Source organism: Durio zibethinus, chromosome 12 (assembly GCF_047325235.1).
Source record: "Durio zibethinus cultivar Kanyao isolate XHJ-2024 chromosome 12, ASM4732523v1, whole genome shotgun sequence".
Lineage (NCBI taxonomy): Eukaryota > Viridiplantae > Streptophyta > Magnoliopsida > Malvales > Malvaceae > Durio > Durio zibethinus.
The window spans coordinates 12,474,598-12,495,831 of NC_143173.1; the positions used below are offsets into that span (position 1 = coordinate 12,474,598).

At 31.2% G+C, this 21,234-nt stretch overlaps 1 protein-coding gene and 1 pseudogene across 1 annotated transcript; both read left to right on the forward strand.

Moving 5' to 3' along the window:
* Positions 1-560: 560 nt before the first annotated feature.
* On the forward strand, positions 561-18,271 carry LOC149515708 (uncharacterized). Its single transcript, XM_089741782.1, has 3 exons — positions 561-633; positions 16,792-18,082; positions 18,202-18,271. The coding sequence occupies exons 1-3, from the start codon at positions 561-563 to the stop codon at positions 18,269-18,271; spliced, it is 1,434 nt and encodes a 477-aa protein (XP_089597908.1).
* Positions 18,272-18,317: 46 nt separating this feature from the next.
* LOC111297562 (putative receptor-like protein kinase At3g47110) lies at positions 18,318-20,393 on the forward strand (annotated as a pseudogene).
* Positions 20,394-21,234: the final 841 nt, after the last annotated feature.

Sequence of the window (21,234 nt, forward strand, 5' to 3'; positions counted from 1 at the left end):
GATCTGTTAATAAAATATTAAACTTTTTAATTTCAATTATCCAGATACAAATCCTAACTACCTCATTTATATATATATATAAACAAACAAACCAGAGGGGATCATGGTTGAGGAGAGAGCGTGATTATATCTTTGTTAAGCGCAAATGACTTAATAGTTAATGCTAATTAGTAATTATAATCTTGAAGATATACATACATAAAACCTGATATTTTACATTCCGAAGTTCCTGTATTTCAGACAAATGTCTAAATGACAGAAAGAAAACTTGAGCTGATCAATGATGGCGAACGACTGCTGTGGTTAATAAAAGTTTGCATCATTTATCAACGAATGCAGACTCTGCAAGGTCGATGGAACGAGCAATGCCAGCAGCTTTGTTTTGGCACTCAAGGTGCTCAGCATCAGGATCACTGTCTGCAACTATACCAGCGCCAGCTTGAAGATAAGCTACCCCTTCTTGGCGTCTACCAAAAAGCAAACAGACTTCTTCGGAGCTTGAATTCCATATTTGAAATTGGAATTGCTTGTTCTTTTGAATTGCAACTGAAAGAATGAACATGGCTAATGTTGTTGCTGAGCTTTGTTCTATAAGAGGCAAGCAGCTTCCAACTCGATCATTAAGAACAAGAGGTACTAATATTGGTTTAAATCTAAGTAACAATAACATTTAATTTGTTATACATTTTTATCAAATTTCACATTCTTCGCATTATTCTCTGTAGCTGGAGGTACTGCATAATGGCTTAAGCTTAGTTGTTCCATTGGAGTGCGAAGATGCAGTTTTGTTCACTATCACATTTATGAAAAAAAAAAAATTTAATAGGTGTATTTTCTGAATAGACTAATAAAAGTCACTATATGGTCATCAAAATCCAGCTTTAAATTACCATCCATCTTTTTCTTCAAGCAATTTTCCCCTTAAAATAAACAGGGGAAGGGAAAAAGATTATTAATGTTTAATGTTCCAAGAATATGTAGCAGCAATGTTATTGTGGAGATGGCAACAATGGTAAGAAGATAAGACACAGCAAACCTGGAAGAATAAGACAAAAGCATCTAATTCAAAATTGGATGTAACAGTTTAACCATGAACAAAAGGATTAATTCTTTTGATCATTTTGTTTGCATTTTATTCACTCTTGTTTTGATCAAAACATAAGTTTCTTCCACTTCTTTTGATTTTCTTATTTTCAAGAAATTAAAATTTAATGAATTTTCTTGAGATGAAATATTATTTATTTTCAAAAGAAAAAAAAATAAAACAGAAAAACAAGCTTTATAATATTGCTGTTACATTTACAGAAAAAAGGAAAATTTTCTTTTTGTTTTTAATTTATTTAGCAGAGTACCTATACAATTTATTCTCAATTAGAAAAATAAATATAATCAAAATCAATCAAAAATTTATCAATAACCCATTGTTATTGGACAGAAAAAAAAAAAAGGAAAACTAATTAAATTCATCTTGATGGATGGTGTTTTAGACATTTGTAATGAAAAGGATTAATTAAATGGTTTAGCCTTTGAGTATGAATTAATTTCTACCAAAGAACCCTGTAAAATATCTAATAAAACAATGAGAAAGCTCAGAGAAAAGAATTTGCAATGGTAAGGTGAGGTTATTCTTTGAAGCTATATTTGACTGATCAATCACAAATTAAATAATATGATGACTTCACTTGAATGGTAATTTTTCTTGCCAAAAATCATTTTCTAAATTATTGAACAGAAACAGAGAATAAAACATTTCTTAGAGAAGTGGGATCCAGCTGAAAAACCTATGTTCAAGCTGATTTCACATCTGATAATTACTTTTCTCCGAATTTTGCTACTTAAGTTGAATTAGGTGCTTGTCTTTACACAAGTTGACTGAGTCAACTAGACTAATACAAGTGTCATGATCATTTTATAATTTTATCATACTAGTTAAATTCTTGAAAACTTATAGGGTATCCAGGCGTAATATTAGGAATTAGAATATTAGTACTACCACTAAAATAATAAAAAATTAGTTTATATATATATATATGTTTATCAATAATATTTTGTATTTCAATGATTTTTATATATTTTGTAAGTATTCATATTCCAAACACTATTAAGATGAAAAAAAAAAAAAAAAAACACAATGATGCATCCATAATAAAAATGAGGAAAAGTATTCAGTACAGCAAGTGTGGCTCAATTATGCTCAAAATCCAGGATGAAAGCCAACCACAAGTAGATGCTTCCAATTAAAGAAGGGACCGGAAGCAACTTCTAGCCACAGTACTTTCAATGTCAGAAAACCTGAACCAATTAATGGCAGATACGGAAGGATAAAATTATAGTTTCAAACTTTCTCATGTATTGCACTCAAGTTCTTTTTGAAAAACCAAGCACTCTCAAATACAAAACCAATCTCATAATTAACAAATTGATTCCGGTTGGTAGAGCTATCGAACAAGCATTTGAAAGTTTCAGCTCTTTTTTCCTCTTTTACATTGAAATTATGATTCTTCTCTCATGCTTCAATGGACTTGAGAGGCTTGGGTGAGGCAAAATGTTGCTTTTCTCTTTTGTTCACACTCAATCTCGCATTTGCAGAACTTCCAATTTGTCCTAAACGCACTCTTATTAGAGAAATTGAAACAAATAAGAGAGCATTTCCTCCAATAATTTGTCTATTTGTATTAATATTTCCTTTCTGTAGTTGCATTATCAACTAGTGGATTACCTCCAATGTGTGTGCCTGTAATCTTTATTAAACATAAATCCCTTTCTTTTGTGCATCATCAAATTAGAATATTGTATGGGTAATTAATGCTAATAAGCTGTCCTAAAACACATTTTGCAGCTTCTCTTTATTGTTTGTATTTTAATTGCTTTATCGTTTGTACTTTAATTGCTCTTCAAAAAATAAGCTTATTCTCCTTCTACTAATTTTCTTATTTTCAAGAAATTAAAATTTAATGAATTTTCCTAAGAAAGAATATTATTTCATTTTCAAAAGAAAAAAATCAAACAAATTGGGAAAAGCACTGATTTTCACCAGGTGGTACCATAAATGGAAGAGTTTTCTTTTTTTTTTTTTCTGTTGCTTTTGATGGAATAAAAAGGAAGATCTACATGTTTTATGCACGTCCATTCAATTCAGGCTATTTCCAGTTCTAAATAACTGGTTTTAATTGGACCATCATCTTCTGGAATGATCACCAGCCATGGTGAAAACTAGAGTACTGATAATCAAGTCCAGTAATGGTTCAGTCAAGTTAAATTTATTCATGACGACATACGCTTATTTTTCAAATTACTGATCAGTCTATCAGTTTTCATTTCTAGAAATTTCGAAAGGTCATGTGAATTAGGAAAATGCTATAATTAAGTTAAATCATGTGAATTAGGAAAATGCTATAATCAAGTCCAGTAATGGTTCAGTCAAGTTTAATTTATTCATGACGACATACGCTTATTTTTCAAATTACTGATCAGTCTATCAGTTTTCATTTCTAGACCAAAATTTCTAGAAATTTCGAAAGGTCATGTGAATTAGGAAAATGTTATAAAAAATTGATATAATAAATAGTTCAAAAGTATAACAATTATACATCAGTTGAAATATATCTATCTATTTAACAATCAAAATCTAGTTTGGCATTGTAGATAGATGGAGTGACATAGACGAAATTATTAGTATAAAGTTTTTTCTATTTGTTGAAAATGATAGTATAAAGTTTTTTCTGTGTTGAAATTGATAGGTGAGTTTGGGGTTTGGATAGAAAAAAAAAAAGAGTTCACACCATTTTTTTCCAAGTCATTATTAGTATATTAGGTCATGGTAAACACAAATGCAACAGACACTTCTTTGTTTTCCGTCATTATCTGGTCAGATTCCCCCATTCTTTGCTCCTATGATGCAAGTCTTTTTTCAAGCCTACAAAGTCCCTTAAAGACTTCCGATTAATCCTGCTAATGAAAATAAAGGCATAAAGGAAGGAAATAAACTTGTTCATAGGTCGAATCTGATCGAATTTGATTAATTTTGGAAAATTTTTGCCTAAGACTTGACTAATCTTTCATGCTTAATAAGCTTGATTTTTAAGAAATATATTAAAATATTCAAAAATATTAAATTATAAATATTTAATATTTTTAAATATATTTTAAATTTGAAATTTAATAAGCAAATATTTTTATCAAATTTTAAATATTCTAGATGAGCCCAAGCTTCAGATCTCTTGAGTCTTGGACAGATCCAGAAGCAAGTTTTCCTTTTATTTTACAAAAGAATTTTTTTCAATTTATTAAGAAGAGTACTATCATGCCCCAAGAATGAGACATAATACGACCCTATTATTTTGAAATAAAACCTCAAAATCCATAAATTCAATAAAATAATATATTCAAGAAAATCCATAAATTTAATGTTTTTTAGATATTTTCTAAGAGTTCAAGTTATGATCTTTAAATTATATGACATGTTAAAGAGCTTATATTATGATTTTGAGGATTTTTTAAGAACTACGATTTGATCATTAGAGATTCTATAGGTTTGAGAAAATACATTCGACTTAATGAGATTTTGAAGTATTTGATAAGTGTAAAGGGAATATTTAATCATGGATTAAGAGTGGTATATGAATGTACATATTGGAACTATCTTATTTGAATGGTTGATTAGAAAGAACAAGTTTTGAGATGGAATTGTTACCTTTGTAAAAGTTTAATGCATAATCATATGGCAAGAGAAGTGATTTTAGAAATGGAGGAATAAGATGTGGATGTAAATCAAATTTCAATGATGAAATTTTTTATAAATAGAGGAGGATGTAATACCCTAGCCTAAATAATAATTAGGCTAGACTAATATTGAAGCCCATCAGTTTATTAAGAGATTCATTAGTAAAAGAAAAAGGATTGAGGTATTATATGAAAGAAATCCTACAATCGTGAAGCAAAAAGAAAATGAGAGTTTTTCTTCTTCATCTTTCTTAGGGTTAGAAAGCATGAAAAATCAAGTTGAAATTCAAAATCAGAGGCTACAATTGAGTTAATCTCCTAAAGATGAGTATATGTCATTTTTTTATTTAAGAAAAAAATATCATATTGGTTGCTATTATTTGGAGTTAAAATTTTGAAAGAAAAATCAAGAAAAATTATAAAATTTTTCATTAATTTTCATGATCGATTTGGGTAAATTATTAGGTTTTATTTACTTCATGTTATTAAGATTTGATGATGATTATTGAGTGGATTTTAAAGGCTAAAAATGGGGATTTGAATTTTTAAAAGGTTAAAAGAGAAATTCTATTTTTGGATAAGATGCTATTATCTATAATAGTGGATTAAAAAATATTATATATCAAAGGATTAGATATTGCTATGATTATTATATATTGTTGGAAAGCATGTTGAATCTACTTTCTAATGAAATAAACAGAAGTCAAATCTGAGTTTTCTATGAAGAGTTGTCTAATTTTTACTTAAAGATATACAAGATATATGGCAGCATCATCAAGGTGGAATTATGAAAATTGTCTTAAAATTTATACAAGGAATTAAGAATTGAACCATACATATTTGAAAAGCTTATTAAGTCTTCTTTGTAACAAAACAAGCAGAATTGAATTTGGAGTCTCCTACAGATAAATGTGTAATTTTAATTAGAAGGTATATGTGCTATTTAGCAAAAGCATATGATGTGGATTGCAAAATTTATTATTATTAATCTACAAGGAATTATGAGGTGACCCATACATGATTAGAAAGCTTATCAAGTTTAGTTTCTAACGCATTAAAAAGATCTTAATTCTGATTTCAATATATTATTATTGTTGTTGGGCTAAAAGCCTCCAATCCAATCACACCAGCGAAAGCGAAATCAAACAATAAATCAAACACACAAGAGACAACAATTTAACGTGGTTCGGTCCAACTGACCTACATCCACGGATGAAAAACAAGATCCACTAGTTGTAGAGAATTACAAACATACATCAAATCATCAACCTCACTCAACAATCAATACTCATAAGACACTCTCAATCTCCTCTAGTCCTATAGAGTATTCTCAACCCAAACAAACACAAACCCAAACCCTTGTGCACTCTTTCAACATAACCAAACACATACCCATATGTTCACATACATCATACCTATGTGGACCCTCTCAATCTCCTCTAGTCCACTCACAAACAAGCATACACACCCATAAGACGTAGAGCCCCAATACTCCTATGGGGTGTCTATCCCACAAAACCCTACAACTCTCTTACATCTTTTTCTCATACCTAACCCTGTAGAGACTTCACCTATTTATAACCATACAAACTTGCCCATTAAGAATCCTTCTCCTCTTAGAATTCTTCTCCTGTAAGTCAAACTTGCCTATTAAGAATCCCTTTCTTTTTAGAATTCTTCTCTTGCAAGTCAAATTTACCTATTAAGAATCCTCTTTCTCTTGGAATTCTTCTTTTGCAAGTCTTCTTGTCCATCAAGCAATATCTGACAAATCCCAAACAAATCTCTAACAAATCTCAAACAAATCTCTTATGGGATTTGAGTCAATATTCCCAACAATTGTTTTAATGAAAGGAGGTTTGACTACCAATATTAGTTAGTTGAGTTAACTTTTATATAACTTAGCTGTTTTAGCATATAGGGTCTCAAAAAGAGTTGATTAATTTCTAATATGTTGAAATGATCTTGAATAGGCCATTAATTATTTTAGGAGAAAAGATAAGTGATGGAATTGAAAGGAGGTAAGTAAAATCTTACACACTTTACTTATTTTTAAACTTATGTGTGTATATATATATATGTTTCTAAATGACTATGTGTTTTATTTCTTTATTTTCGATATATGAAAATAAAATTAAACATATGATTATTTTGTGTTTTTGCGATGTAAATGATGGATATGCTTGTGAATAAAATGAGAAAATGATTTATATTTAAGGAACGATTTTATGATAGCTAAGTTTTACATCCCTAGAAAGTGAGATCATCGACACTAGAACTAGTTCTACTGCCCTACCTAACGGGTAATAATAATTAGCATAGACATGATCATACAGCCTTGCTAATAAGTTATAGTGGTTAGCATAAGGCCTAGGCTAGTGGGTTATAATAGTTAGTAATGATCATGAGAATGAAATTGTTGATACGGCCAATGTCACGAGTTATAGTAGTAACCGTAGTTAATAATAAATGAATGATAATGATGACTTATGATAATGATGATTTATGATGATTTTAAAGATTGATCCTTGATTTGTATTAAATATGTATTTGATCGTGATTTATGATTTATAATTGATGAATTGACATGTTTTGATATTGATTTATGACTTACAAAATGTTTGACATAATGATGATTTTTGAAATATTTTGACATTATGATTTGACAAATATTTTGAATGAGCTATATGATAAGTATAAAAATGATGCTTGATCCGATAAGATGTATGAGCCTACACTTGCTAAGCTATGGTTTGCTCATTCTCTTTTAACTTTTTCTTTAAAATGATTAAAATGATAAGTTTACTTAGTCTTGAGAGAAGCTAAAGGATCAAATTGGAAAGATTACTTCAGCATTGGAAACATTATTAGCTAGTGAGATCTTACAAAATGGTTTTGTATTTTTATTAGTTTACATTTGGATATATAGAGATTTATCACTAGTTATATTAAATATATGGATTTTACTTAACAAATTATTTTATTGAAGAATTTTAGAATAGTTAAAAAGAAAGCTTCATACTACTTTAAGGTTTTACTTCAAAGTAATATGATCGTGTTATGTCTTGATCTCGGAGCATGACAACTTCTCTTACCAAAATCATTTTCTAAGTTATTGATTAGAAATAGAGAATAAAACATTTCTCATAAAAGTGGGATCCAACTAAAAAACCCATGTTCAAGTTGATTTCGCATTTGATGTCTTTGCACAAGTTGACTAAGTCAACTAGGTTAATTCAAGTGTCAAGATCCTTTTATATTTTTATTATACTAATTGAATTCCTGAAAACTTAGGGTATCCATACCTGACATTAGAAATTAGAATATTAGTACTACCACTACAATAATCCAAAATTATTTATATATATATATATCAATATGTTTTGTATTTTAATGATTTTGATATATTTGTAAGTATTTATATTCCAAACACTATTAAGATGAAAAAAAAATAAAAAGATGAATCCATAATTAAAATGAGGAAAAGTATTTAGTATAGCAAGTGTGGCTCAATTATGCTTAAAATCCAAAATGAAAATCAAACCACAAGTAGATGATTCCAAATAAACAAGGGATCGGAAGCAAATTCTAGCCATAGGACTTTCAAAGTCAAAAAACTTAAACCAATTAAAGGCAGATACAATAGGATAAAATTAGAGTTTCAAAGCTTCTTATATATTGTACTATATTGTTGATGAACCAAGCACTCTTAAATACAAAACCAATCTTATCAATTAACAAATTGATTTGGGTTAATGGAGCTATTGAGCAAGCATTTGAAAGTGTCAGCTCTTTTTTCCTTGTTTACATTGAAGTTATGATTCTTCACTCATGTCAATGGGCTTGAAAAGCTTAGGTCAAGCAAAGTGTTGCTTTTCTCTTTTGTTCACATTCAATCTGTGTCACACCCTAAGACCATGATGCAACACGGTCATATTACCTTGAAATAAACCTAAAAATAATATGAAGCCTCATTTCTTAATCATTCTAAAAGTCTTCAATAAATTGATATAGTCTGCCAAATAAAACACATATCTTTAATCCAACTAATGACATATCTTTATATATCAAATACAAATCATATAAAATACAAAACCGTTTCATAAGATCTCACTGGCCAACATTGTCTCTGATGACTAAGTAATCTTTCCATCTGATCTTTTAGCTTTTCACAAAACTAAGCAACTTATCACTTACTCATCTGTAAAGAAAAAGTAAAAGGGAATGAGCCAACCATAACTCAGTAAGTATAGGCTCACATATCTTACCAGATCAAACATCATTTTCATAAATACTATATAGATCATTCAAAACATTTGTCAAATCATAATATCAAATATTTCAAAGTTCATTGTTCTGTCAAATATTTCGTAAATTTATAAATCAATATCAAAACATATCACTTTATAAATCATTGCAAAATATGCTATCATTCAAATACGTAATCAAACCAAATCATGGATCAATCATTAAAAATCATCATAAATGATCATTATCATAAATCATCATTAACATTTATTTATCATTAACTACGGTCACTGCTATAACCCGTGACATTGGTCATATCGACAATTTAATCCTCATGATCATTACTAACTATTATAACCCGCTAGCTAAAGCCTTATGCTAACTACTATTACCCATTAGCCAAGGTCGTAGGATAATGTCTTTGCTAACTACTATTACCTGTTAGCAAGGGTTGTAAAACTAGTTCTAGTGTCGCTGATCGCACTTTCCAGGGATGTAAAAATGTAGCTATCATAAAATCATTTTTTAAACATAAATCATTTTCTCATTTCATTCATATGCATGATCCATCATTTATATAGCAAAAACACAAAATAATCAAATGTTTGATCTTATTTTCATACATAAAAAATAATGAAATCAAACATTCATTCATTTAAAAATATACATATATACATAGATTCAAAAACAAGCAAAGTGTGTGAGATTCTACTTACCTCCTTTCGATTCCACACCTAGTTTTCTCCCCAAATAATTAATGACTTATTCAAGATAATTTCAACATAATAGTAATTAATCAACCCATTTGAGACCCCTTATACCAAAATAATTGAGTTAAACAAGAATTAACTCAAGTAACTAATTATGGCAGCCTGGGCTACTTTCACTAAAATGACCATATCTCAAGATGTCCAATTTGGAATTAAAATATTTTTAATGCATTAGAAACTAGACTCGATAAGCTTTCTAACCATATATGGCCCATCTCGTGATTCCTTGTGGATTAATTATAACAATTTTTACAATCCACATCAGATGCTGCTGCTGCCAAACAGCCTGTATACCTTCTCATAAAAATTACATATTTATTCATAAAAAACTCCAAATTCAATTCCACTTATTTCATTGGAAAGTAGACTTATTAAGCTTTCCAAAAATATATGGCTGAATCTGTAAATCCTTGTATAAAAATTAAGAGGAATTTCGAAATTCCTCCCTGCTGCTGCTATTAGGCAACCTGCATATCATTAAGTAAACATTAAACTACTCTTCAAGAAACAATCTGGACTAAGCCAAGATCGGATGAGTGATAATAGAGTAATGCAAGTGCATGCCCTATCTAGGATGTAGATGTAAACCCAATGTATGTAATACAGATGTCATGAGATTTCAATTGTGGTGACAAGATTCTCGACTCCCCCAGTCCTTATTAGCTTTTTAGTGTTCAGAGTAACTTTTGTCAACTAATTCATGTTATTATTCTCATATGGTCATAATTCATAGGTCATGTCAATCAATCTATCACTGGGTTCACCACATGATAACCTTGCTTGCCCCAATGTAAATAATTTTCTCATGCTCATTTCATTTATCTCATCTTGTGTTTCTTTAAAAAATGGAAAACTCTTTATGAAAAATGCCATTCATTTACTTGCCATCATTCAAATCAGTGATAGACATGATGTATTTTCTTGGTTCATTCAAGGAATGTTTATTCGGTGAAGGGTAAGAAAAATTGATCTTTATTATTGAAAGAACAAAAAGGTAGGGTCAAAGAATAACTCAATGGTAAACTAAGGCAAAATGCTGAGATTTAAATAGGACATTAACATCCAAAATAATGATTGCTCAAACAAATTTGAATTTAAACTTAAAATCATCCTTAAAAAACACATTCCATTAATATCTTCAATCTTTGAGCTAATCATCATCCTCATTCCAATGACTTTCACGTGAAGTTGTTTTTTCCAAGTTTTCATTTTCACTTAAATTGCCCTTATGGGTTATCAGTTTAAGTTTTCCTTTTTCCTTTTTTGTCACCTTTTTTTTTTTGCTTTTTCTTTTTTTTTTTCTTTTTCTTTTTGCTTTTTTTTCTCTTTTTTTTCACTTTTTCTCATTTTTTTCTCTTTCTCTTTTGTTGACACTTTGATCAAAGCTTTACACAATCTAATGACAAACCTGCCCCAATTTAATTCATGATTATCCAAATCAAGTATTCATATTTGATCAAAATAGACTTTTAATGGATGTAACGTATGCTAGGGTAAAGGGTGCTAAAGAAAAAGATAAAACAGGCCCAAATTATATTTTGAGGGTAATCAAACTAAGGATCATTTCTTCTTATGGAGCATATTGGTGTTTTGCCCCATCAAAATTTTTTCTCTTTTTTTTCTTTTTCCTTTTTTTTGGCAAAGCACATTGGTATTTTACCCCATCATTTTTTTTTTTTGCTTTTTTTTAGTTAGAGCACATTGGCATTTTGCCCCATCAAATTTTTTTTATTTTTTCATTTGTCAAAAGAACTTGGTCATAAAAGGGCTTTGCCCCTAAAGATGAACAAATTTATCAAACTTTGCCCTCAGTGTAGGGGTGATCTTTGGTTAGAATTTCTCAAAAGAAATTTTTAACAAGCTCAAATGGGGTAGCAAGGGATAATTTTATTTTTTGAAAGATAAAAGAAAGATGGTCATTTCTCATTTCAAATATGAATACTTTCAATGAAGAACATTCATTGACTAAAAGCAAGCTTGTAAATGAACAATCACAAAGATCATGTGTCACACCACTTTCAAAATTTTTCTATAAATTTTTCTTCCTTTTATTTAATAGTCCCAATAAATTAACAATCTTAATTTATCAATCAAATAATCATGAATGATGTTTTCAAAATCGAACCTTGAATTATCATTCTGACTGTCTGAACATTCATTATTTGAAATTAAAGAATGTATATGAGAAAAAGGTATGAGAAGGTAAAAGTAAATAATGGTGATTCACATAAGAAAATTTTCATAAAAATGCATCATATTTGTCATTTTTATTAAAATGATGAAAAATAAACTAAAATCCAAGCTCATAAAAAAAAATTCATATTCTCAAAAAATCTTAAGATTATAATCAATTTTAATTAGCTTTTTCAAAGTTATGCCCTTTGATGATTGGGTAAAGAGTCTTTGTGGATATTCAACTCTATTGATTTCTTGAAGCTTATTAAGCCTACCTAAATCAAACTTTACACCTTATGCTTGAAAGCAGGGCAAGTTTCTATAGAGTGACCCACATTCTCACTATGATAGTCATATGTGGCATTAACATTGTACCATTTGGGATAGGGTGGCTTCAATGGTTTCAAAAAGACCAAAGATACTAGGTCATTCTTAACCAATTCTAGAAATAGCTCAGTATAGGTTATGAGAATAAGAGAGCTCTCTTTTGATTGCCCTTGGATCTTTTTAAATCACTTGCTTGATTGTTAGACCTTGGAATTGGTGTAGTAACAGGATAAGGCCCATATACAGGTGCTTGAAAAGCTGGCTAATAAAGACTTAGAGTGACATTGCTCATGATTGAGAGATAAGGCTGGTAAGGAAATTGTGCAACATTATTGGCTATTGGATAGTAAGCAAGATAAACATATGGTGGATGTGGAGCATAACTTTTGGATTAATGTCTTTCAAAACTCACCACTTGAGCTTTATCTTCTTCTATTTTAGGCATCCCACTTTATTTGGCACTATTGGTCTTTCCTTTTTTAAGCTTACCACTCTTGATGACATTTTCAATAATCTCCCTTGAGATCACCATATCAGTAAAATTTTTTATTGTATTCCCTATCATTTTCTCATAGTAAGGCAACTTTAGAATGCTTACAAATAGCACTGTTATTTCTTTCTCTGTTACAGGAAGCTGAACTTGAGTGGTAATATCTCACCACCTTTGAGCATACTTTTTGAAAAACTCAGATTTTTTTTCTTCATACCTTGTAACGAAAAGCGATCATAAGCCATGTCTATAATGTGATGGTATTGGTTGATGAAGGATCGAGTCAAATCTTTCCATGACTTAATATGAGTCCTATCAACTAGACATACCACCTTATAGTATACCCAGTTAAGTTATCCTGGAATACATATATTAGTAGTTTCTCATTGTTGGCACATGCTACCATCTTACGATAGTACATTATGATATGCGTAATATGGTACTTAGAACTATCATGCTTTTAAAATTTTGGTACCTTTAATTTCAAAAGAATCACAACATCAAAACTAGGCAAAGGTTGGTAGCATCCATGGATCTATAGAAATCAATGTCTTTTACAGCCTGTAATATTTTCTCAATCATACTCATGGCTTGATCGATTTTAAAGTCTTCTGGGGGTACAATCGTCTACAGCTTTTCTTTCTCTTTAATCTCATCCATTTTGAAAATTTGGATTAGCTCATTTGCTTTTTCAATGAAGACAAGATTGGTATAGCTCTAAACATTTCATTGATTGAAATTTAAGAACGTGGTCTGTTGTTAATGAAAGCTTGGAGTGGTTTGAGTTTGATGTGGATCAAAACCTGAAAGAATAATGGCTCAGCATCTTCATGTAAGATGTCTTTTTTTGTTACCTTTCTTCTATTTTTTTTTCTAGAGCCTCTAGGATTTTGCTTAATTTTTTTTCAAGTATCTCCTAAGCCTTTTTTATTCTTTCAAGCTGGTCTACATTATCTTGCTCCATTTTTTTTGCTCTAGCTTGAGTGTAATACTGGTGTTGATCTATGCTTGAACCTTGATTTCTCACAATTATGGGATAAATTTAGAGTGATGTTTATGGATCTATCAACTTACGCATGAGAATGAATGCAATGATGCATGAATGCATGCATACATAAAAAAAGGATTAGCAAGCATAATATGTAATCTGCATGTAAGTTTATGAATATAGACAAGAAAAAAGAAATAAAAAAAGACAAGAGAATTGGTTAGTCATCTCAAACTAAAAAAAAAAAAAAAGAATAAACACCACAAAGCAAGAAAATAACATCATGACCCTAGATTTTGGTTAACTACAAAAGGTGGAAAGACATGGCTCTATCCATGGTTAGGCTCTTAAAGTTAACTATATGTGATTTGGTTAGCCTTTAAAAGGTTCCCAAATTGTTCCTTACATCATAGTCCATCACAGATTAGTAAGGTACCTAAATCTTTGCCTATCATAGGCTATAAGGAAAAAAGGTTCAATCTGAGTGAAAGTGTTTCGCAGGCTTATGCGGAGACATAAAATCTCACGAAGGCATAGGTACTTCACCCCCTTCTAAAGGTAGAGCTTGAGTGGAAGGCTTATGTTATGCATATGCAAATGTATGATAGATATATACCATAAGTAAATAGTTAAGTAGATATAAGTACTGAATAAAAAGATAGACAAATAAACAATTAGGCAAATATACACAATGAAAAGGAAAATAACAAAGCAAATATAAGTAATGAAAGGGAATAACGTAATTTTAAATTTATTAAGTGAGGCCTGGATAATAAGAAATCATTTACTGGCTTGACTTTCAAGGTCCTCAACGAAGTTGCCAAACTATCTTAACGTATAGATTCGTTGACCTACTACTAGACATGGATTAAAGAAGTCGCCACCAATCTTTTTTGTCTAGGTGTGACTGGCCACTTGAAACATATTCTGGTCTGCAAAAATATATGTTAGGTTTAGGAGTCGGTTACGCATGAAGAAGGTTGTATCACCTTCACAACACCCATTCAAAGGATGGTTCTAGTTTCATTTCGAATTATTCAAGCCTTGATCTTTTTTATGACTTTACCAAATAATTTAATATTAAAAATTAACCCTAAAATTGTCCCAATAATTTGGTAGCAATTTAGGATAATTCTCTCACCTAAAGAGTATTTATGAAAACTAGTGTCTCACTCTAAAGAGGCTCTATCGTCGGATTTATTAATTTTTATTTCAAAAAAATTAGTGAAGCCTCCCAATAGTTTGGTAGGGCTCACTTCAAAGCAATCATCGAATAGTTTAAAGGATAAAAGTTATTTTTGTTTTTTTATTTTTTTAAAATTGATTTATGGAATTTTCCAATAGTTTGGTGGATTCCATTTTAAAAATTAAATCCATGAAAATTCTCTAATAGTTTGGTAGAATTCATGAATTTATTTTATAAGAATTTTTATTTTGAAAAAAGATGTTTTTTATTTATTCTTTTAAACTTATTTGAAAAAAGGTTTTTTATTTATTTCATAAATAAGAAAAAAAATCATAATAATAAGTAATGTATTTTTTTAATTTAAAATAAGAAATAAGAAAAGTAAATAAAAATTAACAAAATAAGAAAAATAGAATCAAAATAGAGAATGGAGTGAAAAAGGGAAAGAAAATACTTGTGATCGGGTAGGGTTGTACATGGCAAAATATACAGATCTGGATGTCTCAAATTTTAAGCTTTTTTTCAGAAGTGTTTCAGTATGCCTCTCTTTCTAAAATGGCTACTCTTTTGTTTTCTCTCTAACTGATTTCCAGAATTGATAAATAAATCCCAAAGGCTGACAAAATTTCTAGGAACTAAACAAATTGTCTAGAAAGCTAAACCTGCGAATCCGTATAATGCAAAACCCTACAGAAATTCAAACCCAAAAACACCAAATTCCAATTTTAGAAAATCTAAACAAATCAAATCCAGAACCTAAAACCTTTTAGTTGCTAAACAAATTTTTTTCTTTTCTCTCAAAAGTTTCTACATAATCTTTTTTCTTAATCCCTTTTTTCTCTCTCTCAAGAGTTTTTTTTGCATAATCTTTTTTTTCTCCCCTCCATTGCTTTGATCACAGGTTTATATAGAAGTTCATGCTCAATCAATTCTTCTTATATCCATGATTTTTTTTTATTTTCGTTTTAATGAGAATTGATTTTGAAAATAAATCCCAAAAATCTCTCCCTATCATTTTAATGTGAAATAATTTTGGAATTAAATCCCGACAATCTCTCCACATCAAATGTTAATTGATTCTGGAATTAAAACCAAAAAATCTCTCAACTATGGTTAAACTCCACAAAAATATTCCTAAACAAAATGGAGTGTCTATAAATAAACAAATATTTTTAATAAATTTTAAATATTTCCGATCAGCCCAAGCTTCAAATCTCTTGAGCCTTGGATAGACGGAGAAGAAAGTTTTTCTTTTATTTTATTAAAGATTTTTTTTTTCAATTTATTAAGGAGAGTACATATGCAATTTAGTTACTTAAAAATTTAAAGTAAGAAAAACAAAAAAAGAAAACAAAAACTATCTATTTTCTCTTTTGGCTGGTGGTCCAGAGAAATTCTTATATCTGAAAGCAAATAAAAATATCTCTTTTCATCATCTTCCTTTGAAATTTTGTAGTCCGGACGAGACATTTTGCCTTAATTTCTTTGAGTCTCTATGGCTTCAGTCAAGTCCGGTAACTATCTTTAGTCATCTCAAAGAGAAATTCATCAAAGGGACAGCACTCAAAGCAAATCATTCTAGATTCAACATTAGAGATCAAAACTGTTTTAAACAAGAAATAAAAAAAAAAAGGTTCCCGAAGTTCTTAATTTTTCCTACACTTTTGTTATAAATTTGCTATCATTTGATGTTGCAGAAAGAACTTATATTCTCTTTGCTTTTGTAGCCGAAGCAAACACCGCGAAATGTAAAGTAATAGTAGCATGAATTCAAGTGGTCTTTCTTTGTTGATGAGGCTACCAGAAATGCATTTCAAGGCGCCTTGGTCACTTAAATTTTCTATCCATGTTGCTGTCGTTCTTCTCTTATTCTTCAATTTTAAAGGTACTTTCTTTATTGGTTCGGCTGCCTTGGCAATTACTGGAAATGAAACAGATCGACAGGCTTTGCTCCAGTTTAAGGCCAAGATAGCTAGTGATCAGTTTGGGATTATGCGTTCGTGGAACAACAGCATCCAGTTTAGCCAATGGCGTGGTGTTAAATGCGGACGACAACATCAGAGAGTTACCAGGTTGGACTTGCCAGCACTGAAACTAATGGGACCAATATCACCTCATATTGGAAATTTGAGCTTTCTACGGGTGTTAAGTCTTCAAAACAACAGCTTCATTCAAGAACTTCCGCAAGAAATAGGCCGTTTATATAGATTGGAAGAACTTACTCTTGATAGAAACTTCATAGTTGGTGAAATTCCTTCCAATATATCTGGTTGTTCTAAGCTCAAACATCTTTACATTGGACACAATCTGCTAGTTGGAGAAATACCTGCTGCACTTGGCCACTTGTCAAACCTAAAGGAGTTAGGCTTTAGCAACAACACATTACGAGGGAGTATCCCTTCTTTTTTAGGTAACTTGTCATCTTTGGAGATAATCTTTCTGCCTCTAAATAGATTGTCTGGGGTTATCCCTGAAACTCTTGGCAAACTGAAGAATCTTACCACTTTTGGCGTGGCAGTGAATAAAATGTCTGGTATCGTTCCTTCCTCACTTTTTAATCTCTCTAATATCAGAATTCTTGATATTGGGGAAAATAACTTTCATGGTAGTCTTCCCTCACAATTGGGAGTCAACATGCCATATCTTGAACTGTTTTTTGTTGGCCGGAACCAACTCAGTGGACCATTCCCTCTTTCAATATCAAATGCCTCTAACCTCATCGAGCTTCAGGTCGACGGGTACAAATTTAGTGGAAAGATATCTTCATTCCGAAACCTAGAAAAGTTGCGAAGATTGAATATTGGTGAGAATCTTCTTGGTAGCCAGGGAGCAAATGACTTAAACTTCCTCTGCTCTTTAACTAGTGCCACCAGCTTGGAAATTGTGGCTATCAATGACAACAGCTTTGGAGGGATATTACCTGAGTGCATAAGCAATTTGTCAACTGCTATCATCTATTTTGCTATAGAAGGCAATTACATAGTGGGGAGAATGCCAGCAGGATTTGGAAATCTGATCAACTTGGAGGCGCTGTCGGCAGGACAAAATCAATTATCAGGTTCTATTCCATCTGTAATGGGCAGGCTTCAAAAACTAAAACTTTTTGCTGTTAATATTAATTCAATCTCTGGATCCATCCCCACTTCATTGGGAAATTTAAAGATGCTGATCAAGTTGTATCTAAATGATAACAATCTTCAAGGCGAAATTCCTCCAAGTCTAGGCAAATGTGAAAATCTGATTTTTTTAGATCTTTCTAATAACAATCTCAGTGGTTCTATACCTTCTCAATTAGCTGGACTATCATCCTTGTCTATCGGTCTATACTTATTTTCAAACCGTTTGACTGGCGTGCTTCCCTTTGAAGTAGGAAATTTAAGAAATCTTGGTGAATTAGATGTTTCTCAAAACATGTTATCAGGTGTTATTCCAAATGATCTTGGTAATTGTATAAGGCTGGAGGTACTGCTGATGAGAGGCAATTTCTTCAATGGATCAATTCCTTCATCTTTAAGTTCATTGAGAGGTCTTACAAATTTAGACCTTTCTAGAAACAATCTCACTGGTAAAATTCCTGAATTTCTTGTGACATTTGGCTCTTTACGCTACTTGAATCTTTCTTACAACAATTTCGAAGGTCTAGTACCAGTTGGTGGAGTCTTTAAAAATATAAGTGCTATGTTCATTGAAGGAAACAGTAAGCTTTGTGGAGGCATTCCTGAGTTCCACTTGCCAACTTGTGATAACTTGAAACAACATAGAGGGAGATCAACTACTTCAGTTAAATCAATAATTGCTATTGTTTCTGCTTTTTCAGGAGTTGTTTTGGTTTCCCCCGTCATCTTTCCCTTTTGGTTTAGAAAGAAAAGAAAGCAGCCTGTATCATCGGCTGCAGAAAATCCATTGTTAAAGTTATCATATCAAAGCATTCTAAAAGCTACTAATGGTTTCTCATCAGCAAATTTAATAGGTACAGGCAGCTTTGGTTTTGTATATAAAGGAATTCTTGAAGAGAATGGAACAATTATTGCTATCAAGGTACTTAAACTTTTTGAGTCATGGAGCTTCGAGGAGTTTTTTGGCTGAATGTAAGGCCTTGAGGAATGTAAGACATCGAAACCTTGTCAAGCTATTAACAGCATGTTCTGGTGTGGACTATCAAGGCAATGATTTTAAGGCTCTAGGCAATGGAAGCCTAGAGGATTGGCTGCATCCAACTGTTGGCATGAATGAAGGAGAGGAGACAGCAAAAAGCTTGAGTTTTTTTCAGAGATTGAATGTGGCAGTTGATGTTGGTTGTGCATTGGAGTATCTTCATCATCATTGCGAAACACCAGTTGTTCACTGTGATCTCAAACCAAGCAATATTCTACTTGATGATGAAATGGTTGGCCATGTCGGTGACTTTGGGCTAGCAAAATTCATTGCATCAGAAGTACAAAATAGCACTTCAAGCCTGTCAAGCTCTCTTGGGTTAAGGGGAACAATTGGTTATGCTCCACCAGGTAAGCAGAACATTCTTTCAAATCAATACGTTATTTAGTTTAACCTGTTAAGAGCTTTGATATGAGAAAGCTATTTGCATATCTTTCGCAATTATTGCTCTTATTTGTAACAAATGAATTGCAGAATATGGCTTGGGATGCAATGTGACAACATATGGAGATGCCTACAGCTATGGCATTCTTTTGCTGGAGATGTTTACAGGGAGAAGACCCACCGATGAAATGTTTAAAGAGAGCCTGAACCTTCATAACTTTGTTAAAATAGCTTTTCCAAATCGAGTGGCTGAGATTACAGATCCCTCTCTTCTTCGACAAATTTTCGGAGGCGAAACAATGATGAACATTACTTTCAATGAGAGCAGCCAAAAAGAAAATAGACTTCTTCGGAGCTTGAATTCCATATTTGAAATTGGAATTGTCTGTTCTTTTGAATTGCCAACTGAAAGAATGAACATGGCTAATGTTGTTGCTGAGCTTTGTTCTATAAGAGACAAGCTGCTTCCACCTCGATTATTAAGAACAAGAGGTTCTACTATTGGTTTAAATCCAAGTAACAATAACATTTAACTTGTTTTACAGTTTTATCAAAATTTTACATCCTTTGCATTATTTTTTTCAGCTGCAGCTAATGCGTAGTGGCTTAAGCTTAGTTGGTCCATTGGCGTGTGAAGGTGCAGTTTTGATCACTATCACATTTGATTTGGAACTCCTTGGCGCCCTGTATTCTGTCCTGCAAACAATCCCTCTCCTGGAAAGAAACAGGGAAAAGAAGAAAAGATCATCATTTCCTTCAACTGCAGTTACTCAGTCTTGTGTTTGTTATTCTCTTCTTTTCAACCCTTTTCTTCCCATTCGCTTGTTTTGTGAAATGAAGGACCAAATCTGTAAGAATATTGGATTTAGCTTCAATTTCGTAATCTTGTGTCTACATTTGATGAATAAAATTCCACCTCTAGTGTTTCAGGTTTCATGAATAATATACTTTTTTCTCGTGCTTATTGCTTAACATTCTTGGATTTAGAATGAGTTCATGCCCAAATTTATCTGGTATGTTATTCAGCTACATTTAAATCAAGACAAATGAATTTTATAAAGCTTCTGTCTGTATTCATTTCTCAAGAGTGGCTTTTATTCAAGGGGATTGAGTCATGAACCACAGACGCGACCAAATCTTGTCACTCATCGGCTATCAGATGAGTTTGGAAATCAGAACTTTCTTCTTTTCTTTTTCCACAGAAATCACAGGGCAACTAACCATTATTTTCATGTATGTTATAAATAACATACAATAGGGGGGGGGGGGGGGGGGTCCATAATTTTCACCCTCCATAGATAGAATCCAAACTTTTCCTCTTCTATCATTTTTTTAACAAGAATTTATTGTGAGAATTGTTCATAAAGATATTAAGATAAAAAAAATAAATACGTGTATTTTTTAAATAGATTAATAAAAGTGACTAATTGGTCATCAAAATCCAGAGGAAGGGAAAAAGATTATTAATGTTTAATATTCCATGAATATGTGGCAGCAATGTTATTGTGAGAGATGATGGTAAGAAGATAAGACACAGCAAACCTGGAAGAATAAGACAAAAGCATCTGATTGGAAATTGAATGTAACAGTTTAATCATGAACAAAAGTATTAATTCTTTTGATCATTTGTTTGCATTTTTATCACTTTTCTTTTTGATCAAAAGATAAGCTTCTTCCCTTCTTTTGATTTTCTCATTTTCAAGAAATTAAAATTTGATGAAATAATTTTCATTTTCAAAAAAATAATTCAAACAGAAAAACAAGCCTTATAACTTTGCTGTTACATTTA